At 40.5% G+C, this 22,185-nt stretch overlaps 3 protein-coding genes across 23 annotated transcripts in view; 1 reads left to right on the top strand and 2 right to left on the bottom strand.

Annotated features, from left to right (window-relative positions):
- Window positions 1-1,974: 1,974 nt before the first annotated feature.
- Window positions 1,975-20,648, bottom strand: AK6 (adenylate kinase 6). Of its 2 annotated transcripts, none has more exons than XM_054252216.2 (5): window positions 20,347-20,611; window positions 17,996-18,088; window positions 6,089-6,147; window positions 5,845-5,990; window positions 1,975-3,053 (listed from the first exon to the last, which is right to left on the bottom strand). In XM_054252216.2, the coding sequence occupies exons 1-5, from the start codon at window positions 20,594-20,596 to the stop codon at window positions 2,861-2,863; spliced, it is 741 nt and encodes a 246-aa protein (XP_054108191.2). In that variant the 5' UTR covers window positions 20,597-20,611; the 3' UTR covers window positions 1,975-2,860. The 2 variants fall into 2 exon arrangements, with proteins under 2 accessions (XP_054108191.2, XP_003732378.2); XM_003732330.6 differs by having other exon boundaries at window positions 2,526-3,053; window positions 20,569-20,648.
- TAF9 (TATA-box binding protein associated factor 9) lies at window positions 16,239-20,833 on the bottom strand. Of its 5 annotated transcripts, none has more exons than XM_078365403.1 (4): window positions 20,411-20,648; window positions 18,607-18,681; window positions 17,996-18,088; window positions 16,239-17,249 (listed from the first exon to the last, which is right to left on the bottom strand). In XM_078365403.1, the coding sequence occupies exon 4, from the start codon at window positions 17,230-17,232 to the stop codon at window positions 16,441-16,443; it is 792 nt and encodes a 263-aa protein (XP_078221529.1). In that variant the 5' UTR covers window positions 17,233-17,249; window positions 17,996-18,088; window positions 18,607-18,681; window positions 20,411-20,648; the 3' UTR covers window positions 16,239-16,440. The 5 variants fall into 5 exon arrangements, with proteins under 5 accessions (XP_078221529.1, XP_078221528.1, XP_078221531.1 ...); XM_078365402.1 differs by having other exon boundaries at window positions 20,569-20,648; XM_078365405.1 differs by lacking the exons at window positions 18,607-18,681; window positions 20,411-20,648 and adding an exon at window positions 20,764-20,833.
- The window catches only part of RAD17 (RAD17 checkpoint clamp loader component), a 42,857-nt gene continuing 41,237 nt past the window's right edge, over window positions 20,566-22,185 (top strand). For 2 of the 16 annotated variants that reach the window (XM_035291458.3, XM_078365386.1), the window contains exons 1-3: window positions 20,933-21,036; window positions 21,345-21,387; window positions 21,826-21,961. In XM_035291458.3, coding sequence (XP_035147349.1) covers window positions 21,952-21,961 — 10 coding nt within the window. In that variant the 5' untranslated portion in view covers window positions 20,933-21,036; window positions 21,345-21,387; window positions 21,826-21,951. Of the gene's footprint in view, window positions 20,803-20,932; window positions 21,037-21,136; window positions 21,388-21,825; window positions 21,962-22,185 lie in introns of those variants that run through there. The other 14 variants (XM_035291460.3, XM_078365387.1, XM_035291455.3 and 11 more) reach the window with 11 other exon arrangements.

Raw genomic sequence — 22,185 nt, 5'->3', positions numbered from 1 at the left:
CTGGGCGCAGTGGCTCATGCCTGTAATCCCAGCACTTTGGGAGGCCAAGGCAGGCAGATCACCTGAGTCAGGATTTCGAGACCAGCCTGACCAACATGAAGAAACCCAGTCTCTACTAAAAATACAAAATTAGATGGGTGTGGTGGCACATGCCTGTAATCCTAGCTCCTCGGGAGGCTGAGGTAGAAGAATCACTTGAACCTGGGAGGCAGAGGTTGTGGTTAGCCAAGATTGTGCCATTATACTTCAGCCTGGGCAACAGGAGCAAAACTCCATCTTAAGAAAAAAAATAGATGAGGGATCCAAAGAAGATAAACCATTAGGCTCATGAAAAGTTGCTCAACATCATTAATCATTAAAGAAATGTAAATCAAAACCAAAAATGTGATATGACTACTCACCCAATAGTATGTTTATAATAAAAAGATGGGAGCAGGCAGTCATGGTGTTCTCGATGATGGAGGACCTACTTGACCCGTAAGCGGAAGGTGTTGCTGCTTTGTAAGCAGGTGCTACAGCACCTCAAGCCACGGTACATCCAGAGACAAATAATGGTACTTTGCTTGTTTGATGAGAGCCCAGTTTTAAAGCATAGGAAAGAACAGGATATAATGGAGGCTACCCCACTGCTGAGGGAGGCAGAGGAATTCTGGTACCGTCAGCATTCTTTTCCCTGACTTTCCGGGAGTACTTCCTATGAGAGATATGAGTGCTACGCTACAAGTCTGTGGCGTGGTGCTTACATGACTGGCACCCTTCTGAGAAAGCAGTTTATCCTGATTACTTTGCCAAGAGAGAGCAGTGGAAAAAACTGCAGAAGGAAAGCTGGGAGGGAAAGGTTAAGCAGCTGCAGGAGGAAATCCCACCTGGTGGTCTAGGACTGAAGCTTTGCCCCCTGTGGTGGTTTATTGTGACCAGACCCTGGAGTGGCCCATGTAGAGAGAAAGATACCTCACCCCTGTCATGCCTGCAAGTGAAGTAAGTTCAAACAATTACCCTAATAAAAATCGCTGAAATGGTAAAAATCAACAGATAAACTGTAACGAGTGTTGGCAAGAATGTGAAGAAACTGAGTCCCTAATATGTTGATGGTGGGAACATAAAATGCTGCAACCACTTTGAAAACCCGTTTGGCATTTCCTCAAAAAGTTAAAACACAGTTTATGACCAGCAATTCCCCTCCCAAGTATATGCCTGAGAAAACTGAAGACATACATCCACACAGAATCTTGTACGTGAATGCTCATAGTATGCTACTATTTTTTTTTTTTTTTAGACAGAGTTTCGCTCATTACCCAGGCTGGAGCGCAATGGCACAATCTCAGCTCACTACAACCTCCGCCTCCTGGGTTCAGGCAATTCTCCTGCCTCAGCCTCCTGAGTAGCTGGGATTACAGGTACGCGCCACCGTGCCCAGCTAATTTTTTGTATTTTTAGTAGAGATGGGGTTTCACCATGTTGACCAGGATGGTCTCAATCTCTTGACCTCGTGATCCACCCGCCTCGGCCTCCCAAAGTGCTGGGATTACAGGCGTGAGCCACCGCGCCCGGCCCTAGTATGCTACTATTATGTATTCTACTTCACAGTACCCAAAGTGGATACAACCTAATTGTGCAAGTGATGGAAAACATAAGCAAAATGTGGTATAACCATAAAACGGAATATTATTCAACCATAAAAGGAACAAGATATTGGTACATGCTACAACTTGGATGAACTTTGAAAACACTATGCTAAGTGAAAGAAACTGGACACAAAAGGCCACATATTGCACAATCCCATTGATATGAAATATCCAGAATACACAAATCCATACAGACAGAAAGTAGACTAGTGACTGCAAGGGGATGAGGAGGAAGGAGCAGAGAGTGACTGCTGAAGGGTGTAAGATTTCCCTTTAGCATCACTGCTTCCCCCACAGTGGTGACAGTTACATGACCTTGTTAATAAGTTAAAAACCAATGGATTGTAAATTTTATTTATGTTTATTTTTAGAGTCTGAGGTCTTGCTCTATTGCCCAGGTGGGTCTTAAACTCCTGCCTCAAGCCATTCTCCACCTAAGCCTCCCCAGTTGCTGGGATTACAGGCATGAGCCACCATACCCGGTTCTGATTATACACTTTAAAATGGTAAATTTTATGGTATGATATGTATATCTCAACTAAAAAACAAAGAAGAGGGAGGTCTATACTGAGATGATATATATGATGATATATAAGATATACTAAGAGGATGAAATACATTAAGTGAAAAAAGGTACAGAATAGTGTGCACAATATACTATTCTTTTAAAAATGTACACACACATATATACACTGTGCAGGCATAAATCCTCTGAAAAGACATATGGGAAACTAGTAACATTATTTCCTAAAGGGAAGGAACTTGTGGTGCCTGGGAACAGGGTGGTCTGGAAGGGAGATCTAACTTTTCAACACTTTTTATACCTTTTGAATTTTGTATAGAGTACAACACTTCCCTTTTTCTCTAATTTAAAGGAAGAAGAAAGGAATACTCTGAGGCTTTATCTTTAGTTTTATTTTAAGCGATCATCTGTATTTTTTTCTGTAATAAGATTAAAAGATATCTACCCATTTTGTCAGATTTATTTATCTTTAGCAATTTAAGTATTAAAATCACAGTTTGTGCCTCAGTCCTTAATAATGCTATATTCATTATATTTCAGATGTTTAGCTTTCTCACGGAGAAAAAGAAACACAGGCATAAACCTATATACTATCCACCTGCTAGTCCTGCAAGGTGATTTTAATAAAGTGGTTACTGATACCTGAACAATTTCTATGATGTTGGCAAAGAGATATCAACAAGAGTGATTATAAAGTAGCTAGCCTTATAAGTCAAGAGTTATGATCTTTGATCCACTGCTCAATCCATTTCAAGATCTGATCTACATTATTTTCTAGCTCTTCTGGTTTATTGCTGGGCAGCTGATGCACGATTTCTTCCTTGTAGGATTCTGTGGCTTCTTCATAAATAACTTGAAAAATTTCACACTGAATATTATCTGTTAGTTTCTTCTCATTATAACCCCTAGAAGGCAGGGAGGTTAAGCAAACAAAAAGAAAAGTAAGTGGCATTAATTGAAGTTTTAGAAATATATCAGATACTGGACACTTTCAAATACATAAAAAATTACAGAAAGACACTTATCATGGTCTCTTCACCTAGAGAGGAAAGACTGATACCTGTTTACACGATAAAGTTTATTGACACCAGGGTTAACTAAGGATCATGAGCCCAACATTTAGATTTGTCTGAATTTTCCCCCCCACAATTTGTCAACTATTCAATAAATTCCCAATGAATTTTTAGCATAACTTCCATAACTTAGTAATAAAAAGATGTGTAACCCAATTAAAACCTGAGCAAAGGTTCTGAGTATTTCTCCAAGGAAGATACACAACTGTCTAATAAGCACATGAAAAGATGTTCAGCATCTCTAGCGATCAAGGAAATGCAAATCAAAATTACAATTCACATGGATGACTACAACCAAAAGATGAACAATAACAGGTGTTGGTGAGGATGTGGAGAAATTAGAACTCTCATACACAGATAGTATGAATATGAGATGATGCAGCCACTAAGGAAAACAATTTGGCATTATTCAAAGGGTCAAATAAAAAGTTTCCATATTACCCATCAATTCAATTCCTACATATATAAACAAGAAAAATAAACACGATGTCCACACAAAAACATGTGCAAAAATGTTTATAGATACAATATTCGTAACAGCCAAAAAGTAGAAACAACCCAATGTCCACAACCTGAAAAATGTATTTTAAAATGATATGTCCATATAAGGGAATAGTATTTGAAATTTTATACTATTCCCATATAAGGGAATAGTATAAAAAGGAATGAAGTACTGGTACATGCTACAACACAAATGAACCTTGAAAACTTACTAATTGAAAGAAGATAAGACATAAAAGTCCATATCCTGATGATTTCATTTATATGAAATATCTAGTATAGAGAAATCCATAAAGATAGAAAGTAGATGATTGGTTGCCTAGGGCTGGGGAACTGAGAATTAAGAGGTGAGTAACTACTACTGGGTATAGGGTTTCTTTTGGGGTGACAAAAATTTTCTATAATTGGTTGTGGTAATGATTATACAACCTTTTGATATACAAAAAGAAAAAACAACTGAACAACTGACAAATACACCTATTATGTATCCATAAAACTGGGGAAAAAACCCTGAATTATGTACTTTAAATGGGTGAATGTAAATTAAATCTCAATAAAGTAGATTATTTTTGTTTTTTGGTTGCTGTTTTTGAGACAGAGTCTTGCTTTGCAAGCAGGCTGGAGTGCAGTGGTGCAATCATGGCTCACTGCAGCCTCAACCTCCCAAGCTCAAGCATTCCTCCCATCTCAGCCTCCAAAGTAGCTGGGACCACAGGTGCATGCCACCACACTTGGCTAAATTTTTTATTTTTTTGTAGAGACCTGGGTCTTGCTATGTTGCCCAGGCTGGTCTCAAACTCCAGGGCTCAAGCAATCATCTTGCCTCAGTCTCCCAAATTGCTGGGATTATAGGTGTAAGATGTGAGCCATCCTGCCTCCCCACTCCCCGACAACTCAACCATGCCCAGCCTAAAGCTGTTACTTTTTTATAACCTTTTCAATAGTTAAAAATACTAACTAGCTCTCTCATAGTTTTTTTCATACTTTAGTCATACCCTTGGCTATATGTGTAAAACAGTAACTTTTTAATCAAATTTTAATTTGTTTTGATTGAAAAAAGGCATATGTACCATATAGTCTCTATTACTTCTCTGCCCCAAAACTTTTAATGGCTTTTCCCTGCCTAAAGAAAGTAAGTTTTAGGTCTAGCCCCAATTTATCTTCTCCTATACGTATATTTGCTACCATACTATTCTGTGCAAGGATTTTACAAGTATCCCAAACAATAGTGGTTAGTCAGAGTTGACTCTAATCAGTGAAAACCACAAATTCTGTCTCTGACGTTAAGCAAAATTCTGGAGCTTTCCTTTGAGTTTGCCCTCTAATTTCTCTAGAATCCCCATATTCCCACAGCTTTGATCAAAAAACAGTGGGGAAAAAAGACTTCCCTAAAAGTTTCTCTTTACTGGTTCTTCTGTATTAAATCTGATGCTCCATTTGTGGGTTTAACTCAGGTATATGGTAAAGATTGTAAAATGCTGGTTTATTTTGTTAGTTTTTCATAAGCTTTCCCATTCCTGATGTGGGGATAAATTGAGGAAGTGCAGACAGTAAGCAGAGAGTATGTTAGGGATTTGGCTGTTTTCCTAGCAAGGGTTTTTATATCAAAGAAAAAGCATGACTAAATAGGGTTTCTACATAGTACATTTTGTTCAATCAGATTTGTCAGTACTCAGAAAGTACTGCCCATATTTTAAAGTAGTCATATTTTCAAATAAAACCCTTTATTAGCTGGGTGCTGTGACTCACACCTGTAACCCCAGGACTTTGGGAGGCCAAGGTGGGCAAATTGCTTGAGCCCAGGAGTTTGAGACCAGTCTGGACAACATGGTGAGACCCCATCTCTACAAAAAATACAAAAATTAGCCAGGCATGATGGCATGTGCCTGTGGTCTCAGTTAGTCAGGAGGCTGAGGCATGAGACTTGCTTGAACCAGGGAGGTGGAAGTTGCAGTGAGCCAAGATCACACCACTGCCTTCTAGCCAGGTTGACAGAGGGAGACTTTGTCTCAAAAAAAAACAAAAACAAAAAACCCTTTATCGTGGTACTACTGGCCAATTTCAGGAATCTGAATAAAAGTTAATATTATGCTTTAAGAATCTGATGTTTTTCCTTTCTTACCTTGTTTCAAGTCTTTCATACAATACGTTGGTATCTGTTCTCAGCACAAAAACTATATGAAACCAGCGTTCAGGGAAGAAATCACAACCATGGTAATCAACAATAACTCCACCTTCTCTCATTTGGTTATCTAACTCATCAACTACCTGTAAGAAAAGTTATAAAAAATGTTTCTTAAGAAAACTGAAGTCAACTTTCCTATTAAATTCAACAAATGCATACTTTGTGAAAAAGTCATACTTACTCTGTCTTCATCTAAAATGGGACAATCATACTCTTCATCATAGCCATCATATAATTGTTCTAAAAGAGATTTAGAATTGCTTGTTAAAAACTATTTTCTAAGTAACTTTAAGTAATTTTCAACTACTTCTAGACTTTAGAATTGTTTTATCAATTATTCTTTTAAATACTAACAAAATAAATGTCACATAGACACCAAATATAAAGGAGCCATACTGACTGATAAATTAGGATTTTGTCTAGAGAGAAACTTGAATACCAATGTATTTGAAACTACTTTAAATATCAAAACTGAACCCAACTAAAAGGAGTGAATAGTCAACTTCAGAATTTGTGGGGCTATTAGTAGAAGTGGACTATATTGTTTTTGTTGAACTACAGATTGGTGGGAAGAGGAAACACCTGAACAGATACAAACACACTCAAATACATTAAAAGCAGATTAATTTATCAAAAGCGGTAACAGGCCAGGCATGGTGGCTTTGCGCTTGCAACCCCAGCATTCTGGGAGTCCAAGGTAGGAGGATCGCTTGAGCCCAGGAGTTCAAGACCAGCCTGGGAAACATGTTGAGACCCTGTCTCTACAAGAAAAAAAAAAAATTAGCCAGGCATGGTGGTCCACACCTGTAGTCACAGTTACTTGGGAGGCTGAGGTGGGAGGAGTGCGTGAATCTGGGAGGCGGAGGTTACAGTGAGCTGAGATCATATCACTGTACTCCAGGCTGGGTGACAAAGCAAGACCCTGTCTCAAAAAAGAAAGAAAAAGTAGTAACAGATTCTTGTTTCTAGAAATGAACCCTCTGTCACTGAGCTCATATCCTCATGGGGACTGAGAAGGGTCAGGACCCAGATGCTCCTGAACAGTATCTTTACTTCTAGATTTCCAGCATCCCAAACTGCCATTCCTCGTAAGAGTTAAATAGTCTTATTTCAGAAGGCAAAACAAAAATAATGTACAGAATTACAAAGGAGGCAAATTTAAATTTAACATAAGAACTTTCCAACAAATCACAGCTGGCTTTCAAAGTTTTCTTTCAGGAGGTAAGACATACCATCTTACCCTTACCCTCAGCTGCTAGGAGGTAATAATCTAAGGTAGGTTTAGATCATCCATTATCCATCTCTGAGAGCATGTTATATAGCAGTCTTCTCACCTCTTTCCCCTTAATATTTTGGTATGGGTTGAAATGAGGTTAAAATGAACCTAAGTTCTGAAGGGACACAGGAGTAGTCTGATGGGCACTGGGGGGCACTGAGGCAGTTTAACCCCTTGTCTTGCTTGGAGGGTCTGTGGACTGATTCTGGACACATAAACCACCTTTCTACCATCCTAGTGTGGCCTCTGACTCCTTGGGCTATTGCTCACCTACCAGAAACTCTCTCAATCTAGAAAATCAAACTGTCTTGGTGTAAAGAAAACTGGGTAACAATTTAGAAAACAACCTGAATCCTTTATAACACAAACTCTAGATGGATCTATAAAGGAGATTCATTTGAATTTGTTGAGTGGCAGAAATAAAAATACTGATCCAGTCATTTAAAATGTTGACTCTCTCTTCCTTGAGAAATAATAAAACTCTAAGATAAGTAACAGAATGGGAAAAATGACAAAGGATTGAAATGTAGATAATATAAAGAACTTAAAACCAAAATAACAATAAATTGCAAGAATAAACAAGAATTCACACAAGATGGAAAAGTGGAAAAAAAGTAAACACACATGAAAAAATACTGAACTTTTCTAGCTATTACAGAGATGCAAATTAAAATGAGTCTGTATTTATGCCAGTTATAAGTTCAATCTATTTAGTGATTTACTCTACCATTTAATGTCTAATTGGACAAAACTAGAAAATAATAAAAAATGTTGAACAATAAGGAAATAAAGCTTGGTTTACCAGCTTTATAAAATATCATGTAACTAAACACAAGTAAATAAGTATTAGAGTTACAGTATTACAGTTAACATAGTTTAACAATACTATGTAATATAGACTAGGCAGCAACATGATAAATGCTCACATATACAAATGTAAAATATAAAAAGCAGAATTCAAAGTTGTCTTTACTAGGGGCAAAGATTAGAAGAAAAACAAAAGATGAAAATAGTAGGATTAGAGTATTTTTCCATATACTATTTTTACAATATTGTATTTTTTTTTAACAGTACCACAAAATCTAAGAATACAGCTGATTCTGTGCTAAGCGGTAATCTTAAATAGGTAAACATGGAGATCCCTTCATACTTTAAACCTTTGACTTTTTAAAAGATGTCTTTGGCCGGGCATGGTGGCTCACGCTTGTAATCCGAGCACTTTGGGAGGCCAAGGCAGGTGGATCTCCTGAGGTCAGGAGTTGGAGACCAGCCTGGCCAACATGGTGAAACCCCCTCTCTACTAAAATACAAAAGTTAGCCCGGTATCGTGGTGGGCACCTATAATCCCAGCTACTCAGGAGGCTGAGGTTGCTGTGAGCTGAGATCATGCCACTGCACTCCAGCCTGAGTGACAGAGCAAGAGTCCATCTTAAAAAAATAGTAAAGGATGACTTAAACCAACATATGCTGTCTAAAATAGATGAGTCAACTTTTAAAGTCTTTATTTTTATATGGATAGGTCTCATTCTGTTGCCCAGTCTAGAGTGCAGTGGCACAATCACAGCACTAGCCTTGACCTCCTAGGCTCAAATGATCCTCCCATCTCAGCCTCCCGAGTAGCTGGGACTACAGGCTTGTGCCACCACACCTGGTTAATTTTCTTCTTCTTTGTAGAGATAAATTTTTGTAATTTTTGTAGAGATAAGGTCTCCTTATGTTGCCCAGGCTGGTCTTGAACGCCTGGGTTCAAGCAATCCTTCTGCCTTGGCCTCCCAAAGTGTTAAGATTATAGGTGTGAGCCACCATGCCTAGCCAGGATTAAAGTCTTTATACTAATGCTGAAGTGCAGAATTTCTTAAATCATGTTAATATATTTTATTTTTTTTTACTTTTTTTTTTTTTTTTGGAGACAGAGTCTCGCTCTGTTGCCCAGGCTGGAGTGCAGTGGTGCGATCTTGGCTCGCCGCAACCTCCACCTCCTGGACTCAAGCAATTCTCCCGCTTCGGCCTCAGCCTCCCGAGTAGCTGGAATTACAGGTACGTGCCAACACGCCCAACTAATTTTTATACTTTTAATAAAGATGGGGTTTCACCATGGTGGCCAGGCTGGTTTCAAACTTTGGACCTCAAGTGATCTACCCACCTCAGCCTCCCAAAGTGCTGGGATTACAGGTGTGAGCCACCACACCCAGCCATGTTAATCTATTTTAATAAAATAGTGTAATCCTAACTTTTATTATTTTTGAGACAGGGTTTCACTTTGTTACCCAGGCTGAAGTGCAGTGGTGCAATTTCAGCTCATTCCAGCCTCAGCCTCCTGGGTTCAAGTTATCTTCCTGCCTGAGCCCCACCAAGTATCTGGGACTATAGGTGTGTCCCACCATGTCTGGCTAATTTTTGTATTTTTTCATAGAGACAGGGTCTCACCATGTTGCCCAGGCTGGTCTCGAACTCCTGAGCTCAAGTGATCTGCCTGCCTTGGCCTCCCAAAGCGCTGGGACTGCAAGCATGTACCACTTTGCTCAGCTGTAATCCAAACTTGTCAACACTCATTCACACAAAACAAACAAACAAATTTTTAAAAAGAGAAATAAATCAATAAATAAAGAAAAATTTTAAAAACCAAAAATAAATAAATAAACACTCATTCCCAAAAACATTCACCAAATACCACATACCAGTGACCTAAGGGATAATGAGGACATAATTGATAAAGTGAGCAAGAAGACAAACAATCCTTCCTTCAAAGAGTTTAAAATAAAGTGGGAGAAGACAGACAAGTCACCTGGAAATTATAATATTTTAATGTTATAGTTCATGGTGATATGGGAATAAGGATGGACACCTCACATAAACTTGGGATATTAAAGGAGGCTTCCTGGAGGAAGTGACATTTAAGCGGAGACTTGCAGTAGTTAGATACATTAAAAAAAAAAAAACCACTAGAAAAGACTCTTCTAAATAGAGAAAACAAGATGTCAAAGGTAGAGACTAGGAAGGGGCAGGCCATTTCAAAGGAGGTAAAGTCAGAACAATGAGAAAATAAGTGGTAAGGGGTCAGGTAAACTGAGGCTACTTTAGAAGTTGCCTCTACATAGGATCTTAAGCAAAGATCAGAGTTTGATTTGATTAGACCAAGAGATTAGAAAATTAAATCAACTTTCTAAACAAAGCTTTGTGACTTATTATTTTTTTTATTCCAGGCACAGATATATTACTTGCGGGAAAAAAAAAAAAAATCAACTGTGGGGCTAGAGTTAAATGGCGCGACCCTGGCTCACTGCAACCTCTTCCCTCCTGGGTTCAAGTGATTCTCCTGCCTCAGCCTACCGAGTAGCTGGGATTACAGGTGTTTGCCACCACACCTGGCTAATTTTTATATGTTTAGTAGAAACAAGGTTTTACCATGTTGGCCAGTCTGGTCTGGAACTCCTAACCTCAGGTGATCCACCTACCTTGGCCTCCCAAAGTGTTGAGATTACAGGCGTGAGCCACTGAGCCAGGCTCTACCCCTCCACCCCCAATTTTTTTTAAAGCTCATTCTTACCTTAAAAAACTTTCCCAGCTACTGCTGTTTGTCAAACTGTATCATCATGACATTATGTCTAACTGCCATCCTAGAACTGATATACACTCAAGTGACAGCTGTTCTTTAATCATATTGGGATGCTAATTATTTTGACACTGCTGCCAATACTTGAAATGTTTTCATATTTCTTCTTTTGGAAACATATTCACCACATTTACCTCAATTCAACAAGAAGCTGATAACTCTAAAGCAATTAGAACAAAAAATTAACTGGTTTAGAATGATTGGGTACCTTTAAAATACCTGGCTTTTTATGTGGCGAGAAAAGGGCAATTAATTCTGCATAGTGAAGTTAAAGAGCCAAAGATATGACACTGGCATTGGGCCTCTAAGGAGTTGTAAGGAAGACAAGGGAACCTACAAAGAGAACAGCATGCATAAAGACTCGAGGTGGAAAATTCCTAGTGTTTGAGAATAATAGGGTATGATGAGTACACTGAAGGGGACATAGGGGAGAGAATGGCTGCTGGTAAACAGTGGCCATTTTATAAAAAATTTCATGGTCGGGCGCGGTGGCTCAAGCCTGTAATCCCAGCACTTTGGGAGGCCGAGGCGGGTGGATCACGAGAGATGGAGACCATCTTGGTCAACATGGTGAAACCCCGTCTCTACTAAAAATACAAAAAATTAGCTGGGCATGGTGACGCATGCCTGTAATCCCAGTTACTCAGGAGGCTGAGGCAGGAGAATTGCCTGAACCCAGGAGGCAGAGGTTGCGGTGAGCCGAGATCACGCCATTGCACTCCAGCCTGGGTAACAAGAGCGAAACTCCGTCTCAAAAAAAAAAAAAAATTCCTGTATTTCCTTACCGGCTCAAAAAAAAAAAAAAATTCCTGTATTTCCTTAAGGAGGATGGACTATGTGCATAAAAAGTTCAAATCATGTCATCCTCCTTCCTCACTTTTAAGGAAACAATGGTGTAAATGAGGAAGGAGAGATATACTGAAGAGGTCAAATAGGAGATTCTAGGTAGGATTCTAGACACGCACCAGTGGTCTTGCTGGAATAGGCGTACAGTAAGGGTGTGTCAGAGAAACCATAAAGATTTAAAGGCCAAGTGGATCTGTGTGGAAAGAGTGAATGTGTATTTACATGTTTGGGAGGTAGAAATCAGAGGAATGGGCAAGTATAGTCAAGGATGCCTTCAGAGCATGTGCTTTAAACATACTCATTTAGAGCTGTAAACAACTGGGAACTATTCAGATGGTTATGTCTAACAGGTGTCTAGAAATTGGGCTGTTTTAATTATAAATTTAAGAGTCATCAGCACAAGGAAGTGACTAGTCATGAGTGAGTGAGATTACTAGTAGGAGGGGCAGAATTACAAGATGGCTGCAATGAAATCATGGGGGAAACAGGTGGAAGGAAAAGGACCGGATGCAAAGATGGGGAAAGAGCAGTGTCAGAGAGGCCAATAGAAGAATTAGTTTCCAAGGCTTCCAGTGAGAGTTGATAAGGGGAGAGGAAAAATAGGATTCAGAAAAGAATAGAACAGGGAACAGCATTTTTTCTTTCTGCAAAGGGCCAGATAATAAATACCTTACACTTTACAGGCTAGTCTTTAGCTCAGAAGTCATACAAAAACAATAGTAGCTTGCCAACCCCTGGGTTAGAGATATATCAAGATTCTAAGTGTTGAAGGCTAAGCTATGCTTTACAATTTCTATTGGAAATGGATCCAATGTCAATATATTACTTTGTCTAGACCTATGGGTATCCATTTAGGAACAGAGGCCAAAGACTAAAAAACTGGTGCCAGGAAAATTAAGAATGCTAGTAAGAGTATACTTACATGATTGTGTATAGGATAGGATATCAAGTGAGCAGGCGTCTTCAGACTGTGAGAATAGTAACAAGAAAAGCATTCTTACGGGCTTAGCACAGTGGCTCACGCCTGGAATCCCAGCACTTTGGCAGGCTGAGGCAGGTGGAGCACAAGGTCAGAAGTTAGAAACTAGCCCGACTAACATGGTGAAAACCCATCTCTACTAAAAATACAAAAATTAGCCGGGCTTGGTGGTACATGCCCGTAACCCCAGCTACTCAGGAGGCTGAGGCAGGAGAATCGCTTGATCCCAGGAGGTAGAGGCTGCAGTGAGCCAAGATCTCACCCCTGCACTCCAGCCTGGGCAACAGACTCTCAAAATACAAATAAAGAGAAGCATTTTTATATTCATACCACAGTAAGATTCTTAAATTTTTTTTAATTGAGACAGTCTCCTTCTGTTGCCCAGGCTAGAGTACAGTGGCATGATCTTGGCCCACTATAACCACTGCCTCCCAGGTTCAAACAATTCTCCTGCCTCAGCCTCCCGAGTAGCTGGGATTACAGGTGCCCGCAGCAATGCCCAACTGATTTTGAGATAGTGTCTCACTCTGTCTTGACCAGGCTGGAATGCAGTGACATCTCGTCTCACTGCAGCCTCTGCCTCCTGGGTTCAAGTGATTCTCCTGTCTCAGCCTCCTAAGCAGCTGAGATTACAGTCGCCCACGACCATACCCGGCAAATTTTTTGTATTTTTATTAGAGATGGGGTTTCACTATGTTGGCCTGGCTTTGGTGTTGAACTCCTGACCTTAGGTGATCCACCCACCTCAGCTTCCCAAAATGCTGGGATTACAGGCATGAGCCACCACATTGGGCCAAAGTGCTGCAATTTATAGGCGTAAGCCACCATGCCCAGCCAGTTTTCTTAAACTTAATTCCCCACCTAATTTTTTTTGCCTTGGTTTCAAGAGCAAAGATAACCTCTCTCAACTACAACTGCAATTCCACATCATCACTATGATGATACTAAACTTTTAGAAATATGTTTAAAATTAGGGTTTTCTTAAAGCCTTTTTTTCTGACTTTAGTGAACATCAGAATAAGTCTCATTTATTTACAGCAAGGTTTCTCAACCTTATTACAAATGACATTTTGAGTCTGGTAATTGTTATTAGGGGAGACGGGACTGTCCTGTGAACTGTAGGATCTTTAGTAGAATCCCTGGCCAGTAATCACTAGATAGCAGTAGTAAATCTGGCCATCACCTCCCCCTCCACACAACCAAAAACGTCTTCACACATACACCCTCCAAGGGCAAAAATCACCTAGTTGAGAAACACTGCATTATAGATTGGCTGGTTTCCCTTAAAATACATCACAACTTGAAATAAAAAGGAGGTTGGATGCCTCAGAATATCTCCAGATATATTCAAACAGGATCTGGGTTATAAAATCTGGCATGTTAAACCTTACAAAGTACCTCATCAGGCCTTGCGCAATGGCTAACACCTATAATCCCAGCACTTGTGGGAGGCCAAGGTGGGAGAATCACTTGAGCCTGGGAACAGGAGACCAGCCTAGGTAACAGAGTGAGGACTTGTCTATAGTTCCAGCTACTGGGGAAGCTGAAACGGGAGGATCATTTGAGCCTGGGAGGCTGAGGTTGTAGTGGGGAAACTGTACCACTGTAGTCCAGCCAGGGCCACAGAGCAAGACCCTGTCTCAAAAAGAAACAAAGAAAAAAAAAAATTAAAAAACCCCACAAAGTACCTTCATCAAACTCCAGGTCAAGTCAGATCAGAAATCCTTTATCTGGCATTACAGAAGGGAGGAAAAAACACTTTTCCTTTAATACTTAGATCCCATTTCATGAAATAATCTCACTAATAAAGAACAAAGAGGATGGTTGAAACTATACACAACTGACTAAAATGGTGTTTGAATACCCCAGGTACTGTGGCTCACGTCTGTAATCCGAGCACGTTGGGAGGCTAAGGCAGAAGGATCACTTGAGCCCAGGAATAAACCAGCCTGGGCAACAAAGCCAGACCCTATCTCTGCAAAAAAAAAAATCTTTAAATTAGCCGGGCAGGGTGGTGTGTGCCTGTAGTCCCAGCTACCAGGGAGGCTGAGGCAGGATGATCACTTGAGCCCAGGTGTTCAAGGATGCAATGAGCTATCATCAGGCCACCATACTCTAGCGTGGGCAACAGAGCAAGACTCATCTCAACCAAATGAAATGGTGTGAGTACAGGTAGGAGAGGACACAAAGAAGAGGAAGACAAGTGCCTCATACTGGATTGTCCTTGGTCTGGTGTTATCATTGCTCTCAATGCTATTATTATTTTAGAAATGTTAAATTGAGTGAAAGTAACATTGGAATGCATGAATGAAATTAACTTGTATGACTCAGAAAGGTGGCGTTCAACAGTGAGGAACAAAATCAGATTTCACATAGATATATGATGGAAAGGCCAAGTCCAGTGGCTCACACCTGTAATCCCAGCACTTTGGGAGGCCGAGGTGAGTGGATCACTTGAGGGCAGGAGTTCAAAACCAGCCTGGACAACATGGTGAAAGCCCATCTCTACTAAACATACAAAAATTAGCAAGGTGTGGTGGTACACGCCTGTAATTCCAGCTACTCCAGAGGCTGAGGTGTAAGAATAGCTTGAATCTGGGACATGGAGGTTGCAGTGAGCTGAGATTGTGCCACTGTACTCCACCCAGGCAACAGAGCAAGATTCTATCTCAATAAATAAAATAAAATGGAAAATGAGTAGCTGTATGATAGCAAATAAAGATCTAAGTTTTAGAAACTACAACCTTGAGAAACTGATGTTCTTTGGAACAAAAAAAAATTTTTTAATCAAAAAAATATAGATTGCCAGGCGCGGTGGCTCACGCCTGTAATCCCAGCACTTTGGGAGGCTGAGGCAGGCAGATCACGAAGTCAGGAGTTCGAGACCAGCCTGTCCAACGTGGTGAAACCCTGCATCTACTAAAAATACAAAAATTAGCTGGGTGTGGTGGCATGTGCCTGTAATCTCAGCTACTCAGGGCTGAGGCAAGAGAACTGCTTGCATCTGGGGGGGTAGAGGTTACAGTGAGCCATGATTGTGCCACTGCACTCCAGCCTGGGTGACAGAGACTTCAGCTCAAAAATATAAAATATATACATGTATATACACACACACACACACACACGAACTATAACCTAATTATCAGACCTGGATCAAAAGTGAACATGATACTAACTTATAGTATCAGGAATATGAAGAACAAAGATGCTCTGAAAAAAGAGGCACTGATAATTTTTTAAGTGGAAGACATACTAGAGACACTAAGGGTTCTTAATATAACCAAAGGGACAGAAAAATGGGAACAAGGAAGTTTGGTGATTGAGAAAGATAATCAAAGCAGGTAAGAATTCACTATGAATAAAAATCCTGACCAAGTGGTCTCTCCAAAGAGGAGTCATGGTTATACTTCAGCAATCTGAGAGAATGGATCACAAGAGTGACATACACACTTGAGAGCCTACTATGATCTATATATCTGAAGACACTTGAGGTGACATGCTAATGGTAATAATAGAATGCAGTACTACAAGTTGCTGCAACTGTCAACTGTTACTCCTCTTGGTGACAACAGGGAGAAAACTGCTTTTAAAAAACATAATTGCCAAAGCACCAACAATCAAGTTACTGAATGACAACTTTATTTTTCTTACACTTTTAAGGCTGAACCTTCATTTAAATTGAAAAGTATGGTAACTGTATTTACTCATTAAATATTATTAAAGTTTTCTAAAACACAACTTGAAAACATCCAGCATGCTTGTTTAATATCAGTACAATAAATTCAAGACCAAGTACACGTTATATGCAACAAGACTAGATTACAAATTATCATAGTCGTCGTCGTCATCATCATCATCATCATCTTCATGTTTTCTTTTCAATGCATTTGATGATTCACTGGCAGTGTTTTGTGATGACACCATATTAGTGGTAATAAGAATGTTTTTGGACCCAATTAATGATGGATTAATGAGAACATTCTGAACTGCTGAAGTTGCAGGAATTGAAGCTTTTACAGCTGGAGACTGTGATGTAGGCATCTGCACTGTAAACCTTTGTCCCGTGAGGGACATGGGAGTCCCCACTTTAGTTGAAACAGACATGGTCTGTGGGGTTGGTGTGCCTAGTGTGGGAGTACTTGGTCTGCTAGTAACCGAACCAACACTTAACCGCGGGACTGTTATTCTTCCTGCAGAAGTTGATGCCTTTTTCTGTAAAGATTTCAGCCTATAGTTTGGAGCTGTTAAGCAATACCTATCAGGTGGCAACCTAGGACCTGAATATGGCTTGATTAATGGCAAAGGCGTTTGATTTCTTTGCCTTGCGATATCTAATAAAAAATCTCTTGGGGGAGGAGAGGTAAAAGACTGGTCAGCACGGCACTGGATTGCCAATCGCACATCATCTGCATCAACGGTAGCTTTCTTAGCATGGCTTGAATAAATTTTTGCATCATCTAGAATTGTGGTCACATATCGGAAGGCAAACTCCAACATCTGATTTATAACTCTTGGCTCATATTCTGTAATCCCCATATCCTTCAGGATTTGTGCCATCATCTGTGCATCTTTCGGCATGCTCTTGGGAGAAGCCATCTTGCCAGACTCCATGATATCCGATGATCAGACTTTAGATCATTTGAAAAAAATATGTACATTAGATCAATCTGAAATAGTTACTTTAGTAGCAACTGTCAGGAACTTAAAAATGTTTAAATCTATTAACATAGATTTAACTGTAAAAAATTTTAAAAAAATCAAACTATGTTTTCTCAATTTTAATGAGGCATACTTTAAGTCCCTTTACTTAAATTTATGGAGTTCCTACCATGTACAAATCATCATTGACTATAAAAAGATGAAGACACAAATAAGGGAGCAATAAAAGATTAGGGGAAAACAGGGTAAAATAAATAACATCTATCATCTTACAATATATGCAGTTGCATGCAAATCTCAAACTAATCTAAGATAGCATAGTCATGTCCTATGCCTGAACTCAAAATAATCTCCTTCCAGTGAGACCAATACACTCACTGTGCTCATATACATGTTTAGCAGTACCAAACCTTTGTTTGCTCAACTTAAAAACATTCTCCTTATTCACATTCTACCTATCCTAAATCCAGTCTCTTCATAGGAGCCTTCCCAACAATTCACAAGAATTGCTAGCCATTTTGAAGACAGAAGGGAAAATGGTCAAAATAACCAGGACATAGCATTAGACACTTAATATTTCTGTGGATTACCTAAGAGTATATATTCTTTAATGGCAAGCTGTTTTTTGTACCCTCTGACAATACCTAGCACTAACACTCCGCTATCAGACTTTAAAAAATAATAATAATAAATCTAACATCAAAGTGTCCCTTACCTTCTCGAGCTAAATCACCCACATTAATGTATTTCAGTCCTGATTTTGATGCAAGTTCTTTGCCTAGTGTGGTTTTTCCAACCCCTGGTGTACCTGTAAGATAAGCCACAGAAAAATATTGTTTGTGAAATACTACTCATCACACTGTAGCCCACCTTCTGCCCTTTTTTTTTTTTTTTTTTTTTGAGACAGAGTCTCCCCTGGTCTCTGCCCTTAAGGTTCTCAATGAATGAAATGAAAAATCTTCTAATTAGCAATCATATGTAAGTTTTTTTTTTTGAGATGGAGTTTCCTTCTTGTCACCCAGGCTGGAATGCAGTGGCAAAATCTCAACTCACTGCAACCTCCACCTCCCAGATTCAAGTGATTCTCCTGCCTCAGTCTCCTGAGTGGCTGGAATTACAGGCATCTGCCACCACACCCAGCTAATAATCTTTGAATTTTTAGAGACGAGGTTTCCCCATATTGGCCAGGCTGGTCTCGAACTCCTGACCTCAGGTGATCCGCCCACCTCAGCCTCCCAAAGTGCTGGAATTACAGGCATGAGCCACCTCAATATGTCTATGATCTAATAAAAATTTTCCAAAGCTAACTGAATGTCAAAATATTACCCAGTTATTGATCCTTCAAGGGTGAGGCTCAGCAGATTCTGTCGCAGATTCAAACTGCCTGCTACTACCATGGAACTGTTCAGAATAAAATTAACCACCTCAAATCAATTACAGTCATTTATTTACTTTTTTTTTTTAAAGACAAGATATCTCTTTGTTGCTCAGGTGGAGTGCAGTGGCACTTGGCTCACTGCAGCCTTAACCTCCCGGGCTCAAGCAATCCTCCCATCTCAGCATGTCCAGTTGACGAGGCCATAGTGTGTACCACCATGCCCTGGTTAATTTTTGTAGATGGGGTTTCGCTATGTTGCCTAGGCTGAGCTCAAGCAATCTGCCCACCTCCCTCTCCCAAAGTACTGGGATTACAGGCATGAGCCACCCATCCGGCATATTTGCTTTAATTTAAATAGATTAAGAAACTGTTCATAGCCAGGTGTGGTGGCTCATGCCTGTAATCCCAGCAATTTGGGAGGCCAAGGCAGGGGGATTGCTTAAGCTCAGGAGTTCGAGACCAGCCCCGGCAACATAATGAGACTGTCCCAAAACAAAAACAAAAACTGTTCATGTTAAAATGTAAGCAGTCTTACCCCTTGCACCCTTCCCTAGAGACAACCACTGTGAACCAGTTTCCCATACATGTATATCTTCCCAGAGAAACCCTATTTATGTTGCATATGAATGTACATGTATATACATACTTTGTATATACATACATAAATACAACATATATTCCCTTTTACATAAATGACAATACTACATACTATACATTGCTTCTTACCTTCCCCTTTTGATACCTATTATAATTACACTTCAAGATCAAATTTGTAATTTTCAGCTATTCAGGTTTAACATCCCTGAAATTAAACTTGAGCATAAAGATAACAGGGATAATCCAGTTCCCACACGGAAGAGATTAACAGTTACCTCAAGTCCACTATAATTCACCAAGTCTGAACCCTGGACTCAATTATGTTTTCAATAAAATGCTCACTTTAAAGTTTTGACAATGACACAATATTAATAACCAAGGCACTATGTTTGATCCATGCAAAAAGATGTGATATCTTCCACTTAAGAAATCTTAAATGCTAAACATTATTTGTGGCCTGGTTAATCGGCACCTCTCAGAAACAGACATGTCTTGTGCGCTGCAAATCATCTTATGTTTAGATGAACGCTGTAACTTTACTGCTTTATTTCCACCGACTCTTAATTTTTCGGTACGTTCCAATAAAATCTACATGCATTAGATTTTTCCACGAATGGTCTACAATTTAATAAACACTTTAAGGACTAAAATATTCGATGAAGTCGTTACGCAGCAGCATTTTAGTTCCTTCACCGGTAACACGCACCCTGAGTATGGCTTCAAAGACCCACTCCTACGCGAGAAACGACCCGAAATGCTCACTAGATTCCTCTCCTTTAAGGGGCTGGGGAGAACCTCTGATGTAACTCAACAAAGGCATACAGTAATTTAGTCACACCACAAACATCTAAAGTCATTTCCCGAAATCTGATCTGAGGAGCAAAGGAAAAAATAAAATATGGCCCAGGGAGGCCTAAGGAGTGAGGCCTCCACCATTAATGGCTCTACTGGAGAACAGATGTGACCTTACACTATTTCGCTAAAAATCCCAAAGCCAACCCTGCCAAAGAATCAACAACCCATTTTACACACAAAATACCAGATTCAGAAAGACTAAGCAGACTGCCAAGCAGGAGAGCTGATCTGCCGACCTCTCTCCTCCTCCCCCGGAAGTCTCGGGCCACCGGAATTAACGTTCCGCATCCCCTCCCCCACCTCCTGCCAAGCCCGTGAGGGTCGGCTCCCGGGGCGCTGCAGCCGCCTCGCGGCCCTCGGGAGGCCTCCAAACAGAACACTGAGCGGGGCCCGAGGCCCAGAGCACTCCGCAAACCTCGCCTGCCCCCTCCCAGCCCCTCCCGGCCGCGCGCCCTGACCGGTGAGCAGGATGTTCGGAAGCAACATGGTCCTCGCTGCAACTGCTCCGATCACCTCGCTCAAGCGCCCTTTGCACTACGGGGAGGAGCCGGAAGGGGCGGGCGGCAGTGAGAGCCCACGGGCCCCAAGGACCTCCAGGCCCACCGCGGCGTCCCCGGCCTGCCCCGGCGGCCCAGCTGCGGCCCACTAGTTACCTAGCTTTCCCTAACACGTTTCCATCGCAAAGTTGAAGGGTGGGCATAACTCGGGTCGGTGCTTCGGGTCAGGCAGTGCGCTGGATGCCTAAGTCACACACTCCGGCGGGCCCCGCCCTTCGGTTGCGTCGCGGATGCGCCGACCATTTTGAAAGGTCCCCGGGAGGCCGTACCTCAGAGAGGCCCGGATACGGCCAGGTGGCTACCCTTTCACTCGGGGTAGATCCTGTTCGCCTCCGCTCTTCGCCGAAAAGGGAATGCAGCTCCGGGAACGTAAGGCCGCCGCGGCTGCCGCTATAATATGTATATGTCTTAGAGACGCGAGTCTATCTTTGCCTTCAAGCCTTCTTGGGCTCTCGTCGCTCCTCCTCCTGACCCGCCCGTCCCATCTGGGGATGAGAAGATTGAGGGTGCAGAGCCCAGTCCTGCAGCGGGGATTTGCGAGCTCAACCCGGCACCCTACTGATTACAGGATTACGTTGGACGAATATTTGACCTTAGTATTCCCTGTTCACTGTGTGGGGTGGTGGTGGGTCGGCTAGGAATAGTCTTGAAGGTCTACCTCTGACATCTCATTTCAGGAATCTGGCATCTTCAGGGACAGTTACCTGCTTTTAAAAGGAGGTAATTGTCAATCTTGTTTTCAAAGAGTGAATAGAGTCCTGACGGTGACAACAGTCTGCATCTTTTATTTCGAGCTACAAACTATATTTACTCAAATGTTTTGTTTGTTTTTTTACCAACTGTGTACCATTTGAAACGTCAAAGTCTAACCGTGAACGATTTGGGACGAAAGGCCAGCAATTTGTTTTCTAGTACGTAGGGGTGTTTATAGGCGATGTGTGCTCCAAACTGTAAAATAGTTCAGTATACTTTCCAGTGTATAAATTTGTAGGCATTAAAATTCTCTTCTGGCTAACTTAAAATTGTTGAATTCACTAGTTTGCATAAAGGTTTAAGAATTTGAAAACACAATTGAAAAACAGTGTTACTAAGAAATTTTCTAATAACATGATCAAATGAAAACAGTTTTACAGTAAGATTTAAATTCTTTGTCCACAGCAAGTGAATTCATTGTATTTTATTTTTTGGGAAATGTTGGAAATGAAGAACTGCAACTGTAATTTGAAATAAGGAAAACTTTAATTTTCAGTATATAAACTACTCAAATAGAATTGCCTGATTTTAATGACAAAAGGTAAGTAGAACAGTTTGTGAATTTTTTTTTTCTGTTTTTCTCAAATACGTCATTGAGTTCATGTGAAAAACTCCGTTTGTAACACCACAAGTAGTTTATTTATCCAGTTATAGTCATTAAAAGTAAAATTATTTTAGAATTTTGATTTCCTGTATCACTTAAATTGACTGTTTTCACTAATTATTGAGCCTTTATTGTGTTGTTGATTGTATCAGTATACATTT

Source organism: Callithrix jacchus, chromosome 2, assembly GCF_049354715.1.
Source record: "Callithrix jacchus isolate 240 chromosome 2, calJac240_pri, whole genome shotgun sequence".
In the NCBI taxonomy this organism is placed as follows: Eukaryota; Metazoa; Chordata; class Mammalia; order Primates; family Cebidae; genus Callithrix; species Callithrix jacchus.
This window is presented reverse-complemented; position numbering and strand designations above follow the sequence as displayed.

Excerpts from the sequence above, each read along its gene's own strand:
- TAF9 (XM_078365405.1), bottom strand. The coding sequence starts at position 17,232 with ATGGAGTCTGGCAAGATGGCTTCTCCCAAGAGCATGCCGAAAGATGCA.
- AK6 (XM_054252216.2), bottom strand. The coding sequence starts at position 20,596 with ATGTTGCTTCCGAACATCCTGCTCACCGGTCAGGGCGCGCGGCCGGGA. Across the intron at positions 18,089-20,346 it reads TCCGGGGGAGGAGGAGAGAG|GTACACCAGGGGTTGGAAAA; the intron begins GTCGGCAGATCA and ends CTTATCTTACAG. Across the intron at positions 5,991-6,088 it reads CCATTTTAGATGAAGACAGA|GTAGTTGATGAGTTAGATAA; the intron begins GTAAGTATGACT and ends CTTTTCTTACAG.